Genomic DNA, 18754 nt, shown 5'->3' with positions numbered 1-18754 from the left:
GGCTTCAGATCATGAAGAGAGCCCACCGCAAAGAACTCAACTTGCTTTTTCTCCAGGTGAGAGTCGCAGAAAGTTCATCAGAATCACATTTAGTCCCTACTAAGGAACTGAAACTAATCCAATTAAAGCAATCCAGAATCCCAGCAGGGAAGGTGAGCCAGTTGGGCCTATCCTGGTGTCATCCCCACAGCTCCTGCCACTGCTTCCTGTCTTACCTCTCTCTCAGTTGCTCTGTCCAGGACGACAACTGTTCTCAGACAACAGAAGACGAGAGACACGAGCTCCATTGTGGGGCTATTCTTACCCACCAAAGGCATGTCGGCGCTCAGGCATTGCTGAGATGCTTCAGCTCTGTTTGTCCTTACAGGAGAACACCCAGCATCAGGATTAGCTCTCAGATCGCCTGCATTAACTTCTCATCTCCAGTGGAAAAGGTTTTAATATCAGGCTGTGGATCATCTTCAGTAAAAAACTATTTCAGTTTGATGATTTTAGGACATCAGTGCAGTCACACATGCATCTCTCAGCAGTTTGAAATCATTGCAGAGCTTGGAATCATTGCTTTCGAGAGCATAACGTAGAAACGGTGGAAAAAGGTATTGAAAGTATGAGCCTTTTGACAAAATATGACTCAATTAAACGTGGAAGCTTGAAGCCAAAAATATACTTGAGTGAAGGGCCAAAGCATATCTACATTAAAAATACAAATAAAATGTAAATGTTTTAATACATATAAATAAGAGTGTTTTTATTTGTTTACTGCTATTATTACACAAAGATAACCAAGCATAGCTGTGGACAGTTCCATTTTATACTGATATAAACTCAAATGTACAGGAACTCAATTGATCAATGAGATGGAAAGGAAAACTCTCGGCCTTTGAGATATAAAACACGTGAAGGTCAAAATGAAAATATAAGGAGTAAAAAGCATGTTAGGCCCATTGAGAATGTTATTGAGCAAATGAACGCATTAATTATTTTCAGTAATATTCTAGGAGGAAATTTTGTAGTATATGAAAGTAACAAGTAACAAAGAACTAGTCAAGTATTTTCTATCCCAACATAAAACTAATTTGGTTGCAGGTAAATGTACAAATGATTGTGATGTGCCAGTTCTGCGCACCTTCACAGTTTTAAATAATCTGTTAGCTTTCAAGCTAGACAGATAGACATCTAGATGGATAGATATATAGATAGCTTAATAGATTTCATTAGCAATGAAGATGCAATGCATAATATTTCAGAAAAGTGATCCAAATTTTATATATTTATATATAAGTTTGCAGTTCCAAAAATACAAGAAGAACATCTAAAAATTCATGTTTGTATTGTTAAAAGTTATTACTGGCTATACAATTACTCATATGATAACTTTTAAACAGTAGTGTATATCACAGATGTGCTTTGCAGGTGTAGCAGGTCCTCAGATTAGCAACACTAAGCTTTGGGGACCATTTTAACGCCATTTATAGTAGGAAGTCTGCATGTCTGTATACAGAAGCTTCACATATTCAATGCATTTCTGACAATGAATTTCTATGTCCAGCAGCGCCATATAAATGAAAATGCCCTTCATTTTAATTCGGTCCTTGTGACATTTGGCATGACTGGATGGCAGTGGCTCAGAGATGAGTGAAGTGGGAATCACCTGAAGCCTTTAAACCGTTCAAAATGACCTCAGGGAGAGGGACATCTGGACTGGCAGACGGAGTTAAACTGGAACCCGTACTCTTATGATTGGAGCCTTATGTACATGAGCACTGAACAGCGTCTGATGAGGTTTCTGATTGGTGGGGTAACTGAGTGGCGAAACATGGTGTGTACAGAACTAGCATTAGAGGGATTCAGTTCAGATGCTCATGTAAACCCAGGGGAGCTTTCAGCTGAGCAGTGGGCCCCTTTATAGGGATAGAAAAAAAACTGCGCTTGGTACAGCTTAGCGGTGTTTCCAAGTTGTCCAAAAAAAAAAAAAAAAAAAGGCATATGGTAACTATCTGACCCTCAGAGTGGTGAGCCGTCGGGGTCTTCTAGGCCTTTAAAATAGGCCTAATGATTTCTGTGAAATAAAACCAATACATGTCTTATTTCTCACCCACGTGTATTTAATGGACTCATCATCCTTGTTGTATTGTCGTATTGACCTTCTGAAAGTCCTAGACACGTCATTGACCGTTAATAGGAGTGGCAGCCTAACCAGTGATGCCTGGGCTCTATGGAAGTTCTTTTATAGATGAATTACACAAAATAATTTTCTGAAAAGGGCTCTATATAGCACCAAAAAGGGTTCTTCTATTCTTACAGGCTTGACATCATAACAATAGAACCCTTTTTGGTGCCATATAGAGCCATTTTCAAAAGAATTTCTATACAGAAACATCTACAGCACATTCTCCATCAATCTGAAGAATCTTTAATCATGCGAAAGGTTCCTTGGGTGTTCATGTACCAATTGGTTCAACAATCACGAACCAATTGCTTTACTAAAGAACCCTTAAACAGCCATCCTTTTTAAGAGTGTACATTGTTACAGTGCAAACGAAGTCATTCAGAGTGGTTTGATGTAAAATGAGAGATTTAGAGAAACTTCCCAAGTCTGAATTATTATCACATGAAAAACAACAACAAATGCAGGGTAGAAAGGTACTAGCAACAACAAAAAAAATCCTAAAACAACTCCTCAACATATAAAACTCAGGAGACACATCTCCTGACGTCTAATGGTCATGCTAAATAGTAAAGTAAATTTGCACAGTCGCCATTGTGTTACCTAGGTCCTATCACCACTGTGGATAAACCAGAGATGGGACACTTCTCTGCAATGAACTATTTCACATCAAAGCACCCTGAATGTTAATTATGAAAAAAGTGGAATGTCTGTTTAACTGAGCAAATCCTAGAGGTTTCCAAGGGGGTTAATGGTGTATACCTGCAGATAGACTCTGTTACTGGTCACCATATTAAATGCATAGAGCTGGGTTGTGTGCATTTCCTCTCAATGTGCTAGCAATTGATATTCAACGTTGGTTTATTATAGAACGACTAAAGAAAAACAAATGCACTGTTTTCTCATTCATTAGTGAGAAGGGTTTGCCAAATGAAACAGCTGTCTGGAGACTTGGTTTATTAAGCATTACACTCACCTGTCTCCTGGGTAAATATCACTAAAAGTGTGTCACAGTGTGTAACAAATCACTGCAGGGCTGCAGGGGAGCTGGACGAATTAGATTTCCATTGTGCGTGTGTGCCTGTGGAGCTCGCAGCGGAATGTAAATTAGAAAAGAAGTAAAGGGAAAATTGTGTGTTAAATCCTGAGTGGTCTATACGGTGAACCCTAAGGCTTAAAACAGAAAGAACTTCAATCACTTGCTTGGCAAACATATCGATCCAAACGAAGTCTGTCAGGGATTTTATTGGGGACATGCTGTGCCTGCGCTATGCTAATAAGCATTATAAAACATTAAGAAGAATTGACATTATATAACAGCAGCTGGCCGTGATGCAAACACCCCTCTGCTCGTTTTACTGGTTGGCTGCAGTGACACTGGAGGTCACTGCAAGCTGCAGTGCTATGCAAGTCATTCTGTCAGTTACATGACCCAGTGGGAGCCAATAAGACATGTCTGATATTTAGGGCATACATATGACTTGGTCAATTTTGATCAATCTGTTGTTCAAATCATAGAAAGGGCTTGAAAAATAAGCCATTTTCGAACTGTTCTTACCTAAACCTCACCCTCGACTGCTCATCATCTCATCTCTGCCTCTAACTTGATTAGCAGACCAGCTGGTCACCATCCAGCCTCTTGCTGAGGGCACATTTAAGGCTGGTCAGCGAGTGTTAATGCAATGCAGGACCCACTGACCTGGCATGCTCCATATGGGACACATTTAGAAGTGTTAAGGCTCCAATCTAGGCCTTAGGCTTGAGCTCAGACAACAGCGTCTGAAATTCTATGAACTACACAGTTCATTTCAATAACACATCATCTGTAATGCTTTATAAATGCATCTATGAGGCATAATGTTGCATGCCTATTACCTTATAATACCTGGCACATGCATAACACTTTGTAAAGAGCATATAGCTTTATAATGCTATGTATCATAATGCATTATAATATTTGCTCATAAGAACATTGCAAACATGAATGCTGTAATGCACTATAACAAGAGTCTGGTGTATGTTTACCCAGACCCATCACTGCAAACTAACCAACATAAAACAAAACAAACAAACAAACAAACAAAAAAAACAAAAAAACAAAACACAACCAAAAAAAAAAAAAAAACACAAACCCATAAATATTAGATGCATTGTAAATTTGATTGCTTAAAATGTTTTTATTTAACTTGAAACTGAACAGATATACTGCATTATGGAACCTAACTCTATCAAGTCATATACTCTTGCTTTATAAAATGTTATCCATGTAATCAGTGTAGCTACGCATAATGTTGTAGTCATTTAAACTAGATATGCATTTAAAGAAACTTATCCTGGGAACTTAGGACCTACCATGCTATGTAGCATAACAGGCAGCAAGGTTTCTCCTCAGCAAGGGCTCTTGCTGTCTTCCCACATGGTGTTTAGTATCATCAGGTCTTGGAATGACTGTCGTCTTCATGTGTTGTTGACATCTGGTGCCAGGGGGTACCCCATGTCATTGCTGTTTTTGGGATCTGATGGTTCTCCATTCAAAGAACATGGCAGGCAGTCAGAGTCTTCTCCGGGTGATGATGACATGGAGATACCACTTACCACTCCTTTGGAGTACCTCTTTATTGAAGATGTGATCGTAGTACCGGAACTTGAGGACTGGGCATAGGCATCTTATGGTGGTAGGTGGCTTATTGTTGATGTTTGTTGAAGCCTTCCATGTCTTGCTGGTATAGGTCACTGTTGGCATCACAATGGAGGTGAACAGGTTCAGTCTGAGGAGATGGAGGGGACCAGATTCAAAAACGTTTTTCCAAAAACAGATTATTCATCCACCGAAAGACGGCTGACGCTTTGCCAACGTAGAACTTAACATCTACCTCCACATCTCCATTTTGGAACACCGCACCATCTACATAGGTGAAGCTTTCCACTACCCCCAGCCACTGCTGTCCAACTTTGATCCCCCTTGCTTGACCTGTGGCGTTCATGTACAACTTTTGATTTCATGGTGCTTATCCTAAGGCCCACTTTGTTCACTTTACTGTCCTGGTCATCTCTTGCCATTTGCAGTTTCTCCTTGTCTTCTTCAAGCATAGTGATGTCGTTGGTAAAATCAAGGTCTTCCAGGTGGTCTGGATCAGATACTGGCCCCAGTGCGTGCTCCTGCCTACTGCATGACGCAGTCTAGGGTGATTAGGAAGAACAGTGGGGACAGGATGCATCCCGGTCTGACCCCAGTGACGATCTTGAAAAAGCCTGTATGACCATTCTCAATTTTCACACAGCAGCTTGATCTCAGGTAAAGTCCCCGAAGAGGGAGATAAAGACTGACGGCACACTTAAGAGTGCCAGATCCGCTGGAGAGACTCTTATGCTGCTGAATGCTTTCTTGACGTTGATAAAGTTGATGGCCAGCGATTGCTGGTACTCAATATTCTAAGATGTTACAGAGGACAAAGATTTGTTCACTGCAGTATCTTCCACCCCGGAATTCACCTTGTTCCTCACTCAGGGCTTTTTACAGTTGCCGTTGCAGAACCACGCAGAAAGCCTTCTCAAGTACTGAGAGTGATGCCATGCCAGTTACTACACTCAGGAATGTTGCCTTTCTTTGGGATCTTAACTATCGCACCTCTACCAATCTTCTGCCACTTCTTCATTTCACCAGCTTTGTTAAGCAGCGTCACCTGCTCTTAGGCTATAACCTGGCCGCTGTGTTCTGGAAAAGTCAAGGGAAATGATTTCCTACAAAGTGTGAAACTCTGTCTAGCCATCATCGCAAAACAGTCATTTCCAAAATCATAATTTATACTCGTGTCCTTTTTGACATGAGGAACACATTAAACTGCGCAAATCTGTCATCATTCAGAGAGACATCAGTAAACAAAAAAACAAACAAACAGACAAACAAACAAAGTACTAACCACGAAAGCAAGAGCCAGAACTGTCCTTTAGCATTCAAAGCGGATCTTTTACATTTATGGTTGCATTTATTTAGCAGGAGCATTCAGCTGCTCTAGGCTAAGCACAACCATCGTTGCCCAAATGATAGTACTTCAGAATGTGCTCACCTATCACTCCACTGACATAAACCAATAAATAAATGAACAAAAAAGAAAACAATACCAACCAAGGAACCAGGGCGCTTCTTTTCATTTAAACATAAATCATCTTTTCCATTAATGGTTACATTCAACATTCGCATTCCACTGAGTCAATCCTAAGCAAAACCATCATTTCCAAAGTCACAGCACTTCAGACTGGCTCTTCTTCTTTGATAGAGAAATTTATATAATTTGTGCTACAGGCGGATATTCAGATATTAAAGAATAAACAAATCAGCAAACAAACAAACAAACAAACAAACAAACAAACAAACTGCAACCCATGCATGAAAGCAGACCCGAAGAGGATGCTTTTATTGCAACTTTTCAAAGTTTATTTCTTGTGCCAGTTTCTAAACATTGCTTTTTGAACTGGGAGCACTGGTTAAAATCATAGGTTTAGAGAGTAAGAAACTGCATGCGGCCTTTTGAGCCTCCAGCCCTGCCGCGTAGGCCATGGGAGCTGGGTTCACTTCGCTAAACAGAAAATACAGTGAACTAAAGATCAGAGCTGAAACATAGGGCTCAGCGCTTGGCACACAGTGGGCACATACTGAGGGCTGACCTTCAGAACAACGACAACAAAACAAAAATGACACCTGGAATTAGATGCATACAACCAATGACTAAACATAAAACAGACAAAATAAAAGAAAAATAAAAGAAATCACAACTACAGCAGTTTTTCATTTTCTTCAGTTAGCACAGGAAACCATTAATAGTACAAAGACAGCAAAGGTAGAATCTAAAAATCCTAGAAGTGGAAATGAAAAGCGTAGATAAATGAATCGTCCGAGAGAGCGGGACCAAAGAGAAAGACAGAGATAGAGAGCGTTACATTTAAGAAAATAAAAGAAAACTCTATGCAGAGGTAGAGTTCAGTGCAAGGCTAACACACCCCTCGCCAGCCCACTGCCTCCTGAAGTCACTCCAGCCTCCAAATGCCAGGCTGTAACCTCACAAACATACACGCATACAATAAATATAATAATACAATCTTTGAATACTTTTACACCTCTGTCCATTATACCCCACTAATTCCTCAAATCAATTCTCTGCCAATCCAACAAAAAGTGCAAAGGGCCTTTGAAAGCACAGAGCTTCCATCTTACAGGACACTTCATACTAAAATCCAGTCCTTTTTCACATTAATCTCCAGATGATATCAAGTTACTAGACTAGACTTCATCTGGATTCATGTCTAGATGGCATTTAACTATTTCTCTTTTTATAGCTCTTTTTACCCAATATGTCCAACAACTACATTTATTATGCCACAGAACTTGTTTTCTTTGAAGAAACATCTACCAGTACCCATGTCAGGTTTTTGGAATATATTCCAATTTCATACTTCACAATAGATTTGGCATTTCCACGCTCAGATCAGAGGACTCAATGTACTGTGATAAATTTACTGATCTCACTTTTTTCGCCACACGGTTTGGCCGATTTGTGGCCAAGCTCAGAGAACATATGCGCCAAATGACATTGAAGATTCCTGATATGGACACCAATGGGTTAAGCTCAAATTTGTTCATATTTACTGATTGCCAGCGCAAGCTCCAGACAGCATGCGCCACACAAAAGGCCAAACTACAATTCACAAACCAATACATGACTTTTGGGTGGTATTCAGGGTAGAAGTGTATTACACAAAAGAGAACAGTTTTTAATCAATACTAACAATGAAAGAAACATAATACCAAACAATTTTGTCAGCGCCGACAGAAAAAAAGTCTCTAGAATTGCTTTTTTTTTTTGTCGATGTAACACAAAGAAAGAACAACAAAGCAGTGCTTTTGCAAGTCCCCATATTGAAAGAATAGGCTCCGATAAACGTGAACCTACCGCTGTGAGTTTTCAGAACTGCAATTCTTCTTGAGAAACATGCTGAGATTGGGCTGAATCATATGGAGTTCTACATGGTGAAAACATAACGACAATAACTCGACAAAAGCAAAAGAACAAACGCTTGCGGACATTTTCATAATGACACCTCAGGAAAAACCAGTGACAGTTTCTTATCCCGTAACTACTCTTAAGAAAAATCACATTTCTCTTCCTTAACATCGCCGTTCACTTGCACCTGCATCTGATCATCAACTCCACGTCGACACTCCCGCCCACCTTGGCCCCAAAGACTTCGAGATGATTGAACGTGAATACTGATTACTCATAAATATCTCAACATATTTAAACTATGATCGTTTTGAACACGGTATGTACACTGTACAAAATTGATTTTTCAAAAAAGTTATAATTCTTTAGTCTTTGTTTTTAATGCTTTTGTCATTTCCCACAGAAGAGGAAAAAAAAAAAAAACAGAAATAGCAGTCTCTCATTTGCAGATGAACAGCATTATTAAATAAATATTTCCAAAATGATACAAACATCAGGTGGCTTTTTTTTCTTTATGCACTACTCAAATGGAAGATCAACAATTCAAACAAATGTTATAATGATCTTTTGATAACTTAAAGCACTGCATTATGTTATATAAGGTTAGTTTGTTATGAAGGTGGTGGATAGAACGGTATGATGTTAGAAACTGGAATCTAAGGCCATGTTACCAACTAAAGCCAGGCACCAGGTGGAATAAATGGCAGTGGATATTGCAGTAACTTCTCCTCCCTACATGTGTCCAGTTTCTAACGGAACGCTTCTACTGACGACAAGCAAGTAACTGTAGGTCAATGCATTAAAGTGTAATATATTAGACCGACTGGCCTTTCCAGGCTCCGCCCACGAGTGTGTTCTTTCGCAGCAACTCTTGGGAAGTTGGACAAGCTTTACAGAATGCTGGCATTTCAACTGAATGAGAGCTTGTAGGTTAAAAAAAATGCCAGAAACACATATTTATCAGCTTGTAATGATATAATTTTACACAAGTTGAAAGTTTTCACATTGTTAGGATATTTTAGTTGTTTCTTTTTTTCTTCAATCTAATGTTAACATTAGTGGCCCAAAGACTGTTTGGACATTTATGCCAAACCAAGGGTCATTTATTTTAAACAGATCGTTCCAAGATCTTACAAAAGATGGCTGCTGTGCTCTAGATTGTTTGAGCAGTTTCTGCAGGTTTGCATCCAAAATGGCTTAATTCACTTCTGATGATGGTTCCATCAGTGAACGCAAGAACAACAATATCATTGCTGGAAAACAGGCACACACTCCGATGCTCTGATGTTTCCATTTCTGTGTTTTACAATAACTCGCAGTGCAGTGAGATTTGATTTCTACTCCAGGCTTTCTTCACAAAAAGAGTCTACCATCAGTTTGCCACTTTTACACATTTTAAGAGGTATAAAGAACTTTGCCAATGCACAAAGTGTCCAAATACTTTTTGTGGCCACCTAATTCTGTTGTTGTTTCTAACCTGCTTTGTTTTGTTTAGCTACAGTGCCATAAATCAACAATTCAGGCAATTTTAATACCAGAAAAGCAGCGTTTTTGTAGTGACTCCACACATAATGCAGTGATCTGATGTAAATAAGTATGTACTTTAATGCTTGTCCAACATGGCAACAGCTGCTTTGAAAGAACATATTTGTGGGGATGGACAGACTAATTCTAAGCTTCACAACTCAATAAAATGTATTTATGCTTTTTTCCATCTTAGACTAGTCATTGTTTAAGTCACATATTTGGACAGTAGTTGCTCACAAAGACATTTAATTAAATAGGATTTCAAGCTTTGAAATGCTTTTGAACATAAGCTTCCATCGTCCTGTTACACTTACGCACTGGACACAAAGCTGTCCATGTATTATTCAGTGTGAGGGGACAAATTTAGAACAAGGCTGAAAGAATGTTTCTCTGTCCTAATTTATGAAAAAAAGAGAGAAACAGACATAAAATTATCTTAAAATAAAGTGTAAATCAACGTTGTGTGATTTATCCAACTCTTTTTTTTCCTTCCCCTCAAACAGGTATACAGCACAATGACCATCCAGAATGGAATGTCTTTTTGGCCTCGAAGAGAATGACTCGCTCCATTTCATCAAAGTCTCAATTGCTTTAGAGCAAACTGAGAACCTAAGTTTCTACCTCACTGTGGAACACTCGCTCCGTTGGCTTGGGCTTTTCTGCACTTCTTGCTAGTCTGTGGCTTTTCACCCTGCTAAACAGGACAAGAAGCCCCCTCACAAGTGCCACAGCAGTAATGACATCCCTGTGGGTTCCTTACATTAATTATAATAACTAAAAAAAAAAAAAAAAAAAAAAAAAGCACATTGCAACTTTTCCATTTTCTTCATTCCTTAAAGCACATAACACCAGTAAACAGCACATATGCAGCATGTTTACAGCGTGAAAATGAAAAGTGGATCCTCTCTAACCCGTCTGATACACATGAAACCCGTCCAATTCAGTTACTAAATGCTAATTAAACCCATAAAGGACTCATATGTTCTATGAGATAGATGCTAGTATGCTAGCTGCTATGCAAAGGGCATCTAGCATCCAATAAACCAAGATTTTAAACATAAAAAAAAAACAAAAAAAAAAAACAGCCCAGGTAGCTCTAATGGTAAAGCCTTTCAACGGACTGTTCAGGCAAACAGCTGTAGGTTGTGTAGTTTTGGACCGTATGTTTCCTGTCAGGTCGGATGCTTCTTTGTGCTTCAGAGAGGACTGTAAGGAAATGATCAGACTTCAAAATAAAAGGAAGGAATGTGTAAATCATACAAAATAAGTTCAGAATGCTTCCTAATTCAGAATGCCAATCACGTAAGACACACTGAGAGGTGCTGGAATGTTCTTCCTCATGTGAAACGTTGCTTAAGGAGTCCATCTGCAGCTCGAATAAACCCCCCCCCCCATCCTCCCTCTTAGACACAGGTTCAACAGTTCTCCTGCCCTGGTGTCTCGTATTTACAGCAGCTGTCAGAACAACAAAGACACGTGTGGAAAGTGAAAAGCTTCCTGGGTTGGGTGGAGCACTGAGCAGGTGCTGCGTCCTCCCAGGAAGAAGAGGCTTTAGTAGACAGTCTCTCTCTGTCTGCAGTTCTTCAGCCTCCTTTGTTGTTAGGAAATGATGGCAGGAGACCACCGCACCACTGTCAGATTGTCCGCACTCACAGACCGCTTCTTAGCTGCTTTTCTCAAGTCTTTGTACTTGTCGTCACAGAGCCTGGAGATAGCCTGCACATGATAAAGTGAGAAAGACGGAGACAGAGTGAGAGAAAGAAAGCATTTTGCAAGGCCAATAGGTAAAATCAAATGCGACAAACACTATTTGGGTGCTGTAATGCGACTGTGGTATTTTACAGATTCTCACAGAGAGCCTGAACTGTAAAGTCTGAAATGTTCATGTTAGAGTTACGGAACAGGCACCACACTTGAAAACAATAACACCACTGTGCACGCACAGCTGTGTCTGTTGGCAGGCTTCATTATATTACTCTGAGATTGATTGGAACAGGGCTACCAAGACCACACACAGACATTTTGGCAGGGGGGTTGTAACACTGTAACTGGGTAACCCACTGAAACTGGGTAACACTGTATCTGGAGTGGTCCTTTGTAGATGATTAATAAACTCTTAACAGATTATCAATAACACATCAACAACATATCAGTGAAGTAGCAGTAGTGAAGCATCTGAAAACTGAAGTAAATATCTTGTAGATGTTTTGTTGATACATTACTTACAGTAAGTAGTAATTTATTGTTATAATGTTACTTCCATTATGCAAAACTCAACCTTATCAACCTTATCAAAACCTAATCCTAACCCTGGCCTTAATCCTAACCCTGACCTTAACATCAACCCAAAACCTAATCCTAACCCTGGCCTTAATCCTAACCCTAACTTTAACCTCAACCTAAAACCTAATCCTAACCCTGGCCTTCATCCTAACCCTAACTTTAACCTCAACCCAAAACCTAATCCTAACCCTGGCCTTAATCCTAACCCTAACTTTAACCTCAACCTAAAACCTAATCCTAACCCTGGCCTTCATCCTAACCCTAACTTTAACCTCAACCTAAAACCTAATCCTAACACTGGGCCTAATTCTAACCCTCACATGTTTTTGACATGTTGCTGAGAGTCTGTTGAGTGTCTGTTTCATCTAAAAGGACCACTCAAAATAAAGTGTCACCGGAAATTGAACCAGCAATCTCCCATTACTGAAGCAGTCCTGTCGCCCACTACTCTGACATACTTGGTTAACCATGTGAGGTGCCAGTATTTGAATACAGAGATCTCTATGCAGGTATTTACTACATTTAATCACTGGAAGCCCAAGGAAGTATAGAGATCAAATATTCACCTAAATGCCAATTTTGTGTTTTAACAAAACTGAAAAACATCATAGTTTTGCTTGTGTTTGCTAGTTTGTTGTTTTATACTTTGCTATTGTAAAACACGAGTGCGTTAATGAAGGCTTGTCGTCCTGATCGTTAAGGAAGTGACTGAGAAGGCAGAGATAGCGCAGCTTTTATCACTAAATAGGCTAAGCTGGTGTTTGGTATGGAAATGGTTGGAATATATTTCTCTGACAAACATCCTGCCACATCTTCCACTGAAGTGAAAAAAAGAAAAAAAAAAAAACCTGTAGAAGCAACACAGAGTCCTTCAACGTCTAGTGTCAAAAACATTTTTAAATGCTAATTTTTGTGTAACACCTGTGCCGTCACCTAAAAAGGTAAGCCACGGCCCTTTGTGAGTTTCAACCAAAATCCATTTTTCCTTTTTTTGCGCAGTTAGCTAAATATCTGTTCCTGAACTCACGTCCCTACTATGACAGCTACAGAGCTCCATGCTGCCTCGCATAACCCCTCGAACAATCTGAGAGTAGAAGGGCAGGGGCTGAAGCCTCCTCTGGGGTTTATTTGTTCATGTGCTAGAGGCCTACTATTACTATAAGTGAGGAAGCACACCACTGTTATTACTGTCAGATTGTAAAAACTACAGTCATTGCAGATTGAAACTGGATTTAAATCACAGCTCTTTGGTAATAGCTTAAATTATAGAACCTTCCTAGGTTCTAAACAGGGCTTTAAAAACACACCTTATTGTGAAAAGATGTCAAAAACTGTTTGGCAGAGAAGTTTGAGGTGGGCAGAAGACGTCTTATTGTGATATGAAATCTACAGAACTTGGATTTGATGAAAGAACACAAAGTAAAAGTTGTTTGGTTCATTTTGGGGCTGCTGACTGTGGGCAGTGATCACAACAGTGCACTGCTGCTGAACCAGAGTTAGGCCTAGTCCAATTACAGCAAGAGACATGAAGAGAGTCAGATCAGAGGGCAACCACTGACTGTGTCCCCTAGCCACCCATACACCCACCAGCAGCCCTGACCACACACACACACACACACATCCACAAACACAGAATCAGCATCATTAGCTGCCTACTCTGCCAGAACAGCCACTGGATCAAGGCTGAATTGTGCCAGAAGAAACAGGAGACTGGTGGATGTGTAATTGCCATGTGTCTCTCCCACTGTAGTGCTGTAGGTTTTATCCCACTTCATAGCCCTCCATAACTGACATTGTATAGAGCATGTTTCTTAGGTTAATAGCAGTTTAAAAGAAAGGGAATGCTTGCGGCATGCCAAACGGAGGGATGTTCTCTGCTGAAAATCTCTCTCCTGTAACAGTGTAAATGGCAGGGCTGGGAAATAACCAGTGAACGGTGCTGATAGGGGCAGCTTAACCAAGTTAGAGGAGAATAGAGCCCAGTGGTTGAAATGAAAACGCTCAAGAAAGTGGTTGCATTACTGGAAGTCCTGCCATAAAGAGAATCAGTCACCTTAATGGAAAAGGCTTTTTCCAGTTCAAATGAATTATTTAATGTTAGTTTAGCTAGTTTGACCAATCATAAGTGAAACCAAAAATAAACAACAGTCTTATCAAGGAAAAGGTGCAACACTATACCAACAAATACTCTGACTTTATTTAGTTAAAAGGTATTTAAACAGAGACCAAAACGTCATGTTTTTAACTATGCAAGTTTCAGTTTTGTACAGAGTGTTGCACTTTTTTTCTTGGATAAGTTTATATGTCTCTCCTCATTAAAGTAAATACAAATCTTATGTTCCTGGAGATAACTGCTTGGGAACATTGTGAAGATGGTTAGAATTTCCTATAAAGACTTTAACATAACCCTGCAGTGTAAACCTGAGCAAATGTACAGATGTTCGTGCACTCACTTCTAGTTTCTGGGCCTTCTCTCTGCTCAGAGGCTCCAGAGGGAAGCTGAGGTTGTTGGCCTCAGACAGTGAGCGCAGGTCAAAGTAGTACTTCGCATACACACTCGACGGCACATTGATGTTGAATTGCAACAGCTCCAGAAACTGCCTCTCCAACTCGTTCCTAAAAGAGAGAGAGAGAGGGAGAGAGAGAGGGAGAGAGAGAGAGAGAGAGAGAGAGACTTAATATTTTCTTCAGAACTGTGAAATAACACTTACTGAATAATTATACAGTGAAGAAAAAAGTTTGAAGAGAAAAGAGATTGATAGAAAAGAAGGCACAGATAGATAGACAGGCGAAACTTTCGTAATTTTCTTCATATATCAGAACAGTGAAAAGAAAGAAGAAAGAGTGTGATAGATCGACAGACAAGTATCAGATGAACAAATTCCTGAATAACCACGAATAAGGCAAAAAAAGGACTTTGGTCTTTGGAGCATTACTCTTAAGTGATGCTCTGGTATTAAGAGGCTAAAACCATCTGTAGCATAAACACATCCGCAGGCAGAGGAATGCATTCAAAAAATTTTTTATTATGTAAAAAAAGGGAAAAGAAGAAATGAGTATTATATACTCATATATTATATACTCATTATAATGAGTAATATAAATACAATAAAAGAAAATACAGAGATCAAATAAAAAAGATAAATATGAACAGAGACACAGAACTTTAATTAAATTAAGTTAAAGAGACACATTTTAAAAATGTTTCCTAAAAGTGCACTGAGCTTGACTGTCTAATTAATGGTGAACTGACATCCACAGTTTAAAAGCATAATAACCAAAAGAGGCTCTCCATGTTTTCTGTGTTTTAGAGAAGGTGTTTGCAGCAGGCCAGTTTCTGCAGATCTAAGATCAGATGTTGGAACATAAACAGACAGACAGTGAAGTAAGAATGAGGGACGGCAGGAGCGCTCTTTTTTCATTTTTGTTAGGATCTGCGCTTTTGAATTTGGTATGAATTGTACAGGATAAATTGTTTTTTTCCCCCCAGAAAAAGAGCCACTACAGTAATCATCTCTGCTTGCAATAAACGCATGAACAAGTTTCCCTCCGAGACAGCAGAGGCTGAACTTCTGCAGTATTTTCTCAAATGATGAAGAAGCTGCTTTAGTGACTGTATTTACATACAGGCTTCCCACTGTTTCTGGACCTAACCTAGCTAACATCAGCTACAGTAGATAGCCTAGTCAGCAATAAAGCCGTGATTCATCCTCCTTCACAGTCATATCCTTAACAATGTATGCTTTTCAACATGCTCGAGTACACATACTTACTCACAAACACAAACAAAACTGACAGCTTTTAAATAGTCCTGTTATAACATAGAAGTGAATTGTTAGTCTGTATGTTTTCTCTGTTTTTTCTGTGCTAAAACCGAAGGAGTACCAGAATAAGTACTCGGATGACAATACTCAAGTTTCTGTGCACATGCCTAACAGACAGATAGGAGACCTTTACTGTATTCTCTAATTATACAACATAACTACGAAATGACACATACAGAATTATTTAGCGGGCAAAAAAGGTGTTGAGAAAAAGAAAGACTGTCTTTAGTTTTTGCATTTTGGAGAGTCATGCACTAAAGTGAAATGTGCCTTAAACACACCAAAAGTGCCCCTTCACTGGGTGAGATGAACTGCACTTTTCACAACATAAACAAAAAAACCCCTCCTCCCTAAGCCCACAAACGCTCTTCTAGAAGCATCGTAAACGTAAGTTTTAATGTGTGCACAATTTATAACCTGTTTTTGTAGCTCACTGTGCTCATCCAGGAAAAATGGATGCATGACTTCGTAGAAACCACAGCCATGGAAAACACTTGTTGTCCATATGAACTGCATTCACACTGCCCACTCTCAAGATGTGTCTTTGTTAATCACTAATGAAAATTCTTATGGTGAAACTGTGTTGGTTAAAACATGTCGTCCTTGCCTTCCACCCACACCAACATTGAAATGCAGCAACAGACAGGCTAAATATAGCGAGCGGTGGAGGCTCTGACACACGCACACACCAAACTTTTTTCCTAGTCCTCCTCTCTTCCTTCTCTGTCTCTGAGGAGATTCTAATGCATTCGTTCAACTCTTTCCTCAGTTACTGGATCTGTGGCTGGAGCAGCACGCCGCCTGGCCTTTAAAATAACTGTGTACTCAGGAGGGGTCGGAGGTCAGTGGATGCATCACGCTCAGAGGCTCAGCTTTCACTCTGTTACGTTTCCCATAAGGACTCCGCGCTGCTCTTTTCCATACTCTACTATTAGGCCTTTTAAACGTAGTAATGTCTCTACTGTCAGACCTATTTACAGTCTGAATATTTGGAGGTGCCATAAATATCAATCACTTATGCTTTTAACTGTAAGTGCATTAAAACATACTGATTATTTTTCATGGCTTTCAAATATCATGAGGACTTTAGTGAGCATGACAAAGTACATGGTCTGAGGAAATCATAAAATGTGTCTATATATGTTGTCAATTATTCATGCTTTCAAATTAGGGTGGGCAATTTCTATATATTACCGATTGTTACTGTAATAGACTACATCACGATCTGCTTTTCTGAGGATAAAACGAGAATCCTCAGTGCTTCAAGAGCAACGAACAACTTGCATTTAATTACATTTTAATTAAGTATAATAGTGTACGCCAGCATACAGTGGAAAATATTCATTCTTTTATTTCTTCCACTTCTTTTCAGTTACTACTACTACTACTAATATAATGACAATAATAAATACATAAATGTTTAATAATAAATTAAAACAGTATTTTTCCATTTATATACATAATCTCAAAGTGCTACACAAAGAAACATAAGTAAAGCACTGGAGGGCTAAAATGCCTTGGTCTAAGTGAAGTAACAGCAAAGTCACAACCAACAAGATCTAGATTTAAAAAAAAAAAAAGTATTCCTACTATATGTTTACATACAATGGTATAATAGTGCATTATGTGCATCAAAGTGTTAAAAGGACAACAGCTCTAAAACACAGCCCTGTGGAACACCACATCACATTATGTTCAGAAAACTCCCTATTTACACAAACAATTAGAATTGGTAAATCAAGTAAGATCTCAACCAGGCACAAATTTGTCTAAGCCGATCATGTACGATCACGTTTGAATGCTTCGAAACCCAGATTCAACTCCTGCAGTACCACACGTCTTTGCTGACTGACTCCATGTGGGGGAAAACTGTTTGATTTGATATTCCTTTAAGTGACTGGTACTGGGAATATGGAGAGCTACATAGCAACCTCAGAATTTTTTCAGGTGGAATCACTGGATAAAGCATTGAGATTATGAGGAGCCTGACTAAACACACAGTAAATAAACACACATACACAACAAACCCACACAGACCACACACACAGGGTCACTCACATGTCCTCCACGGTGATGTCTTTGAGGATCTGACAGTAGTCCACATTCCACACAGCTTGGTCATCCCACACTTTAGACGCCAATAATATGGCTCCCAGTACGATTCTCTTCCAGTTAGCAGGACAGATATCAATCTCAGCGTAGGTTAACAACCTCTCCAAATACACCTGAGAGAGAAAAGGAGGGAATGAAGTGGATATATGGTCAAACATTTCAAGTCAAATAGAGAAATCCATAGGATTAATATATTAGATTTCTAATAGGAATGAACAGAGGTGTAAATCTCTCGCTACACAATGAATTTGATTATGGTTCTTTAGAAATTATTCAAAGCTTCTTGAAATCCGAAACTAATACCAAACATACCAAATTAGTTTGGTATGAGAAAAAACAAAAACACAACAAGATTAGAAATAATTGAAAAAATAAGGACATGTTTAATATACAGACTTAAAAATGGGTTGGACTGCCAGATGTTCTTAAAAGGTTTTATTCTTATTTAATTGGTATAAAATACTTTACTACTGTTGATGATGTAGAACCATAGAACATTCTTTATGGTGTCCCACAGGGGTCTATATATGGTCTCCTTCTGTTTCTTTCTACATATATTGTCACTTGATCAAATATTTAATAAATCTGGCATCAGCTTTTTTGGCAGCAGATGCCTCCCAGCTAAACATATTTAAGGAGCCACAAAGCACAACTGCCCTAAATGCTCTGACTGATTGCACCAATACTGGTTGTATTGTTAACTGGATTAACAAACATTTTCTTAAACTTTAGGAGAATAACAACTCTTCTTGTTGGGACCAATACTAACAAAGAGAAAAGTATAGGAAACTTAAGAAATCTAGTCACAGAGTCTAAACTGGTAGTGAGGAAACTGGGTGTCT

The 18754-nt window shown here is 39.1% G+C and overlaps 1 protein-coding gene across 3 annotated transcripts in view; it reads right to left on the bottom strand.

Moving 5' to 3' along the window:
* Positions 1 to 6579: 6579 nt before the first annotated feature.
* ccny (cyclin Y) overlaps positions 6580 to 18754 on the bottom strand; it is a 95670-nt gene continuing 83495 nt past the window's right edge. For all 3 annotated transcript variants that reach the window (XM_017704861.2, XM_017704842.2, XM_037537116.1), the window contains 3 exons: positions 17859 to 18025; positions 14430 to 14592; positions 6580 to 11409 (listed from right to left, as the gene is read on the bottom strand). In XM_017704861.2, the coding sequence (XP_017560350.1) occupies positions 11293 to 11409; positions 14430 to 14592; positions 17859 to 18025 (447 nt within the window). In that variant the 3' untranslated portion in view covers positions 6580 to 11292. The remainder of the gene's footprint in view (positions 11410 to 14429; positions 14593 to 17858; positions 18026 to 18754) is intronic.

This window comes from Pygocentrus nattereri, chromosome 3 (genome assembly GCF_015220715.1).
Source record: "Pygocentrus nattereri isolate fPygNat1 chromosome 3, fPygNat1.pri, whole genome shotgun sequence".
In the NCBI taxonomy this organism is placed as follows: Eukaryota; Metazoa; Chordata; class Actinopteri; order Characiformes; family Serrasalmidae; genus Pygocentrus; species Pygocentrus nattereri.
This window is presented reverse-complemented; position numbering and strand designations above follow the sequence as displayed.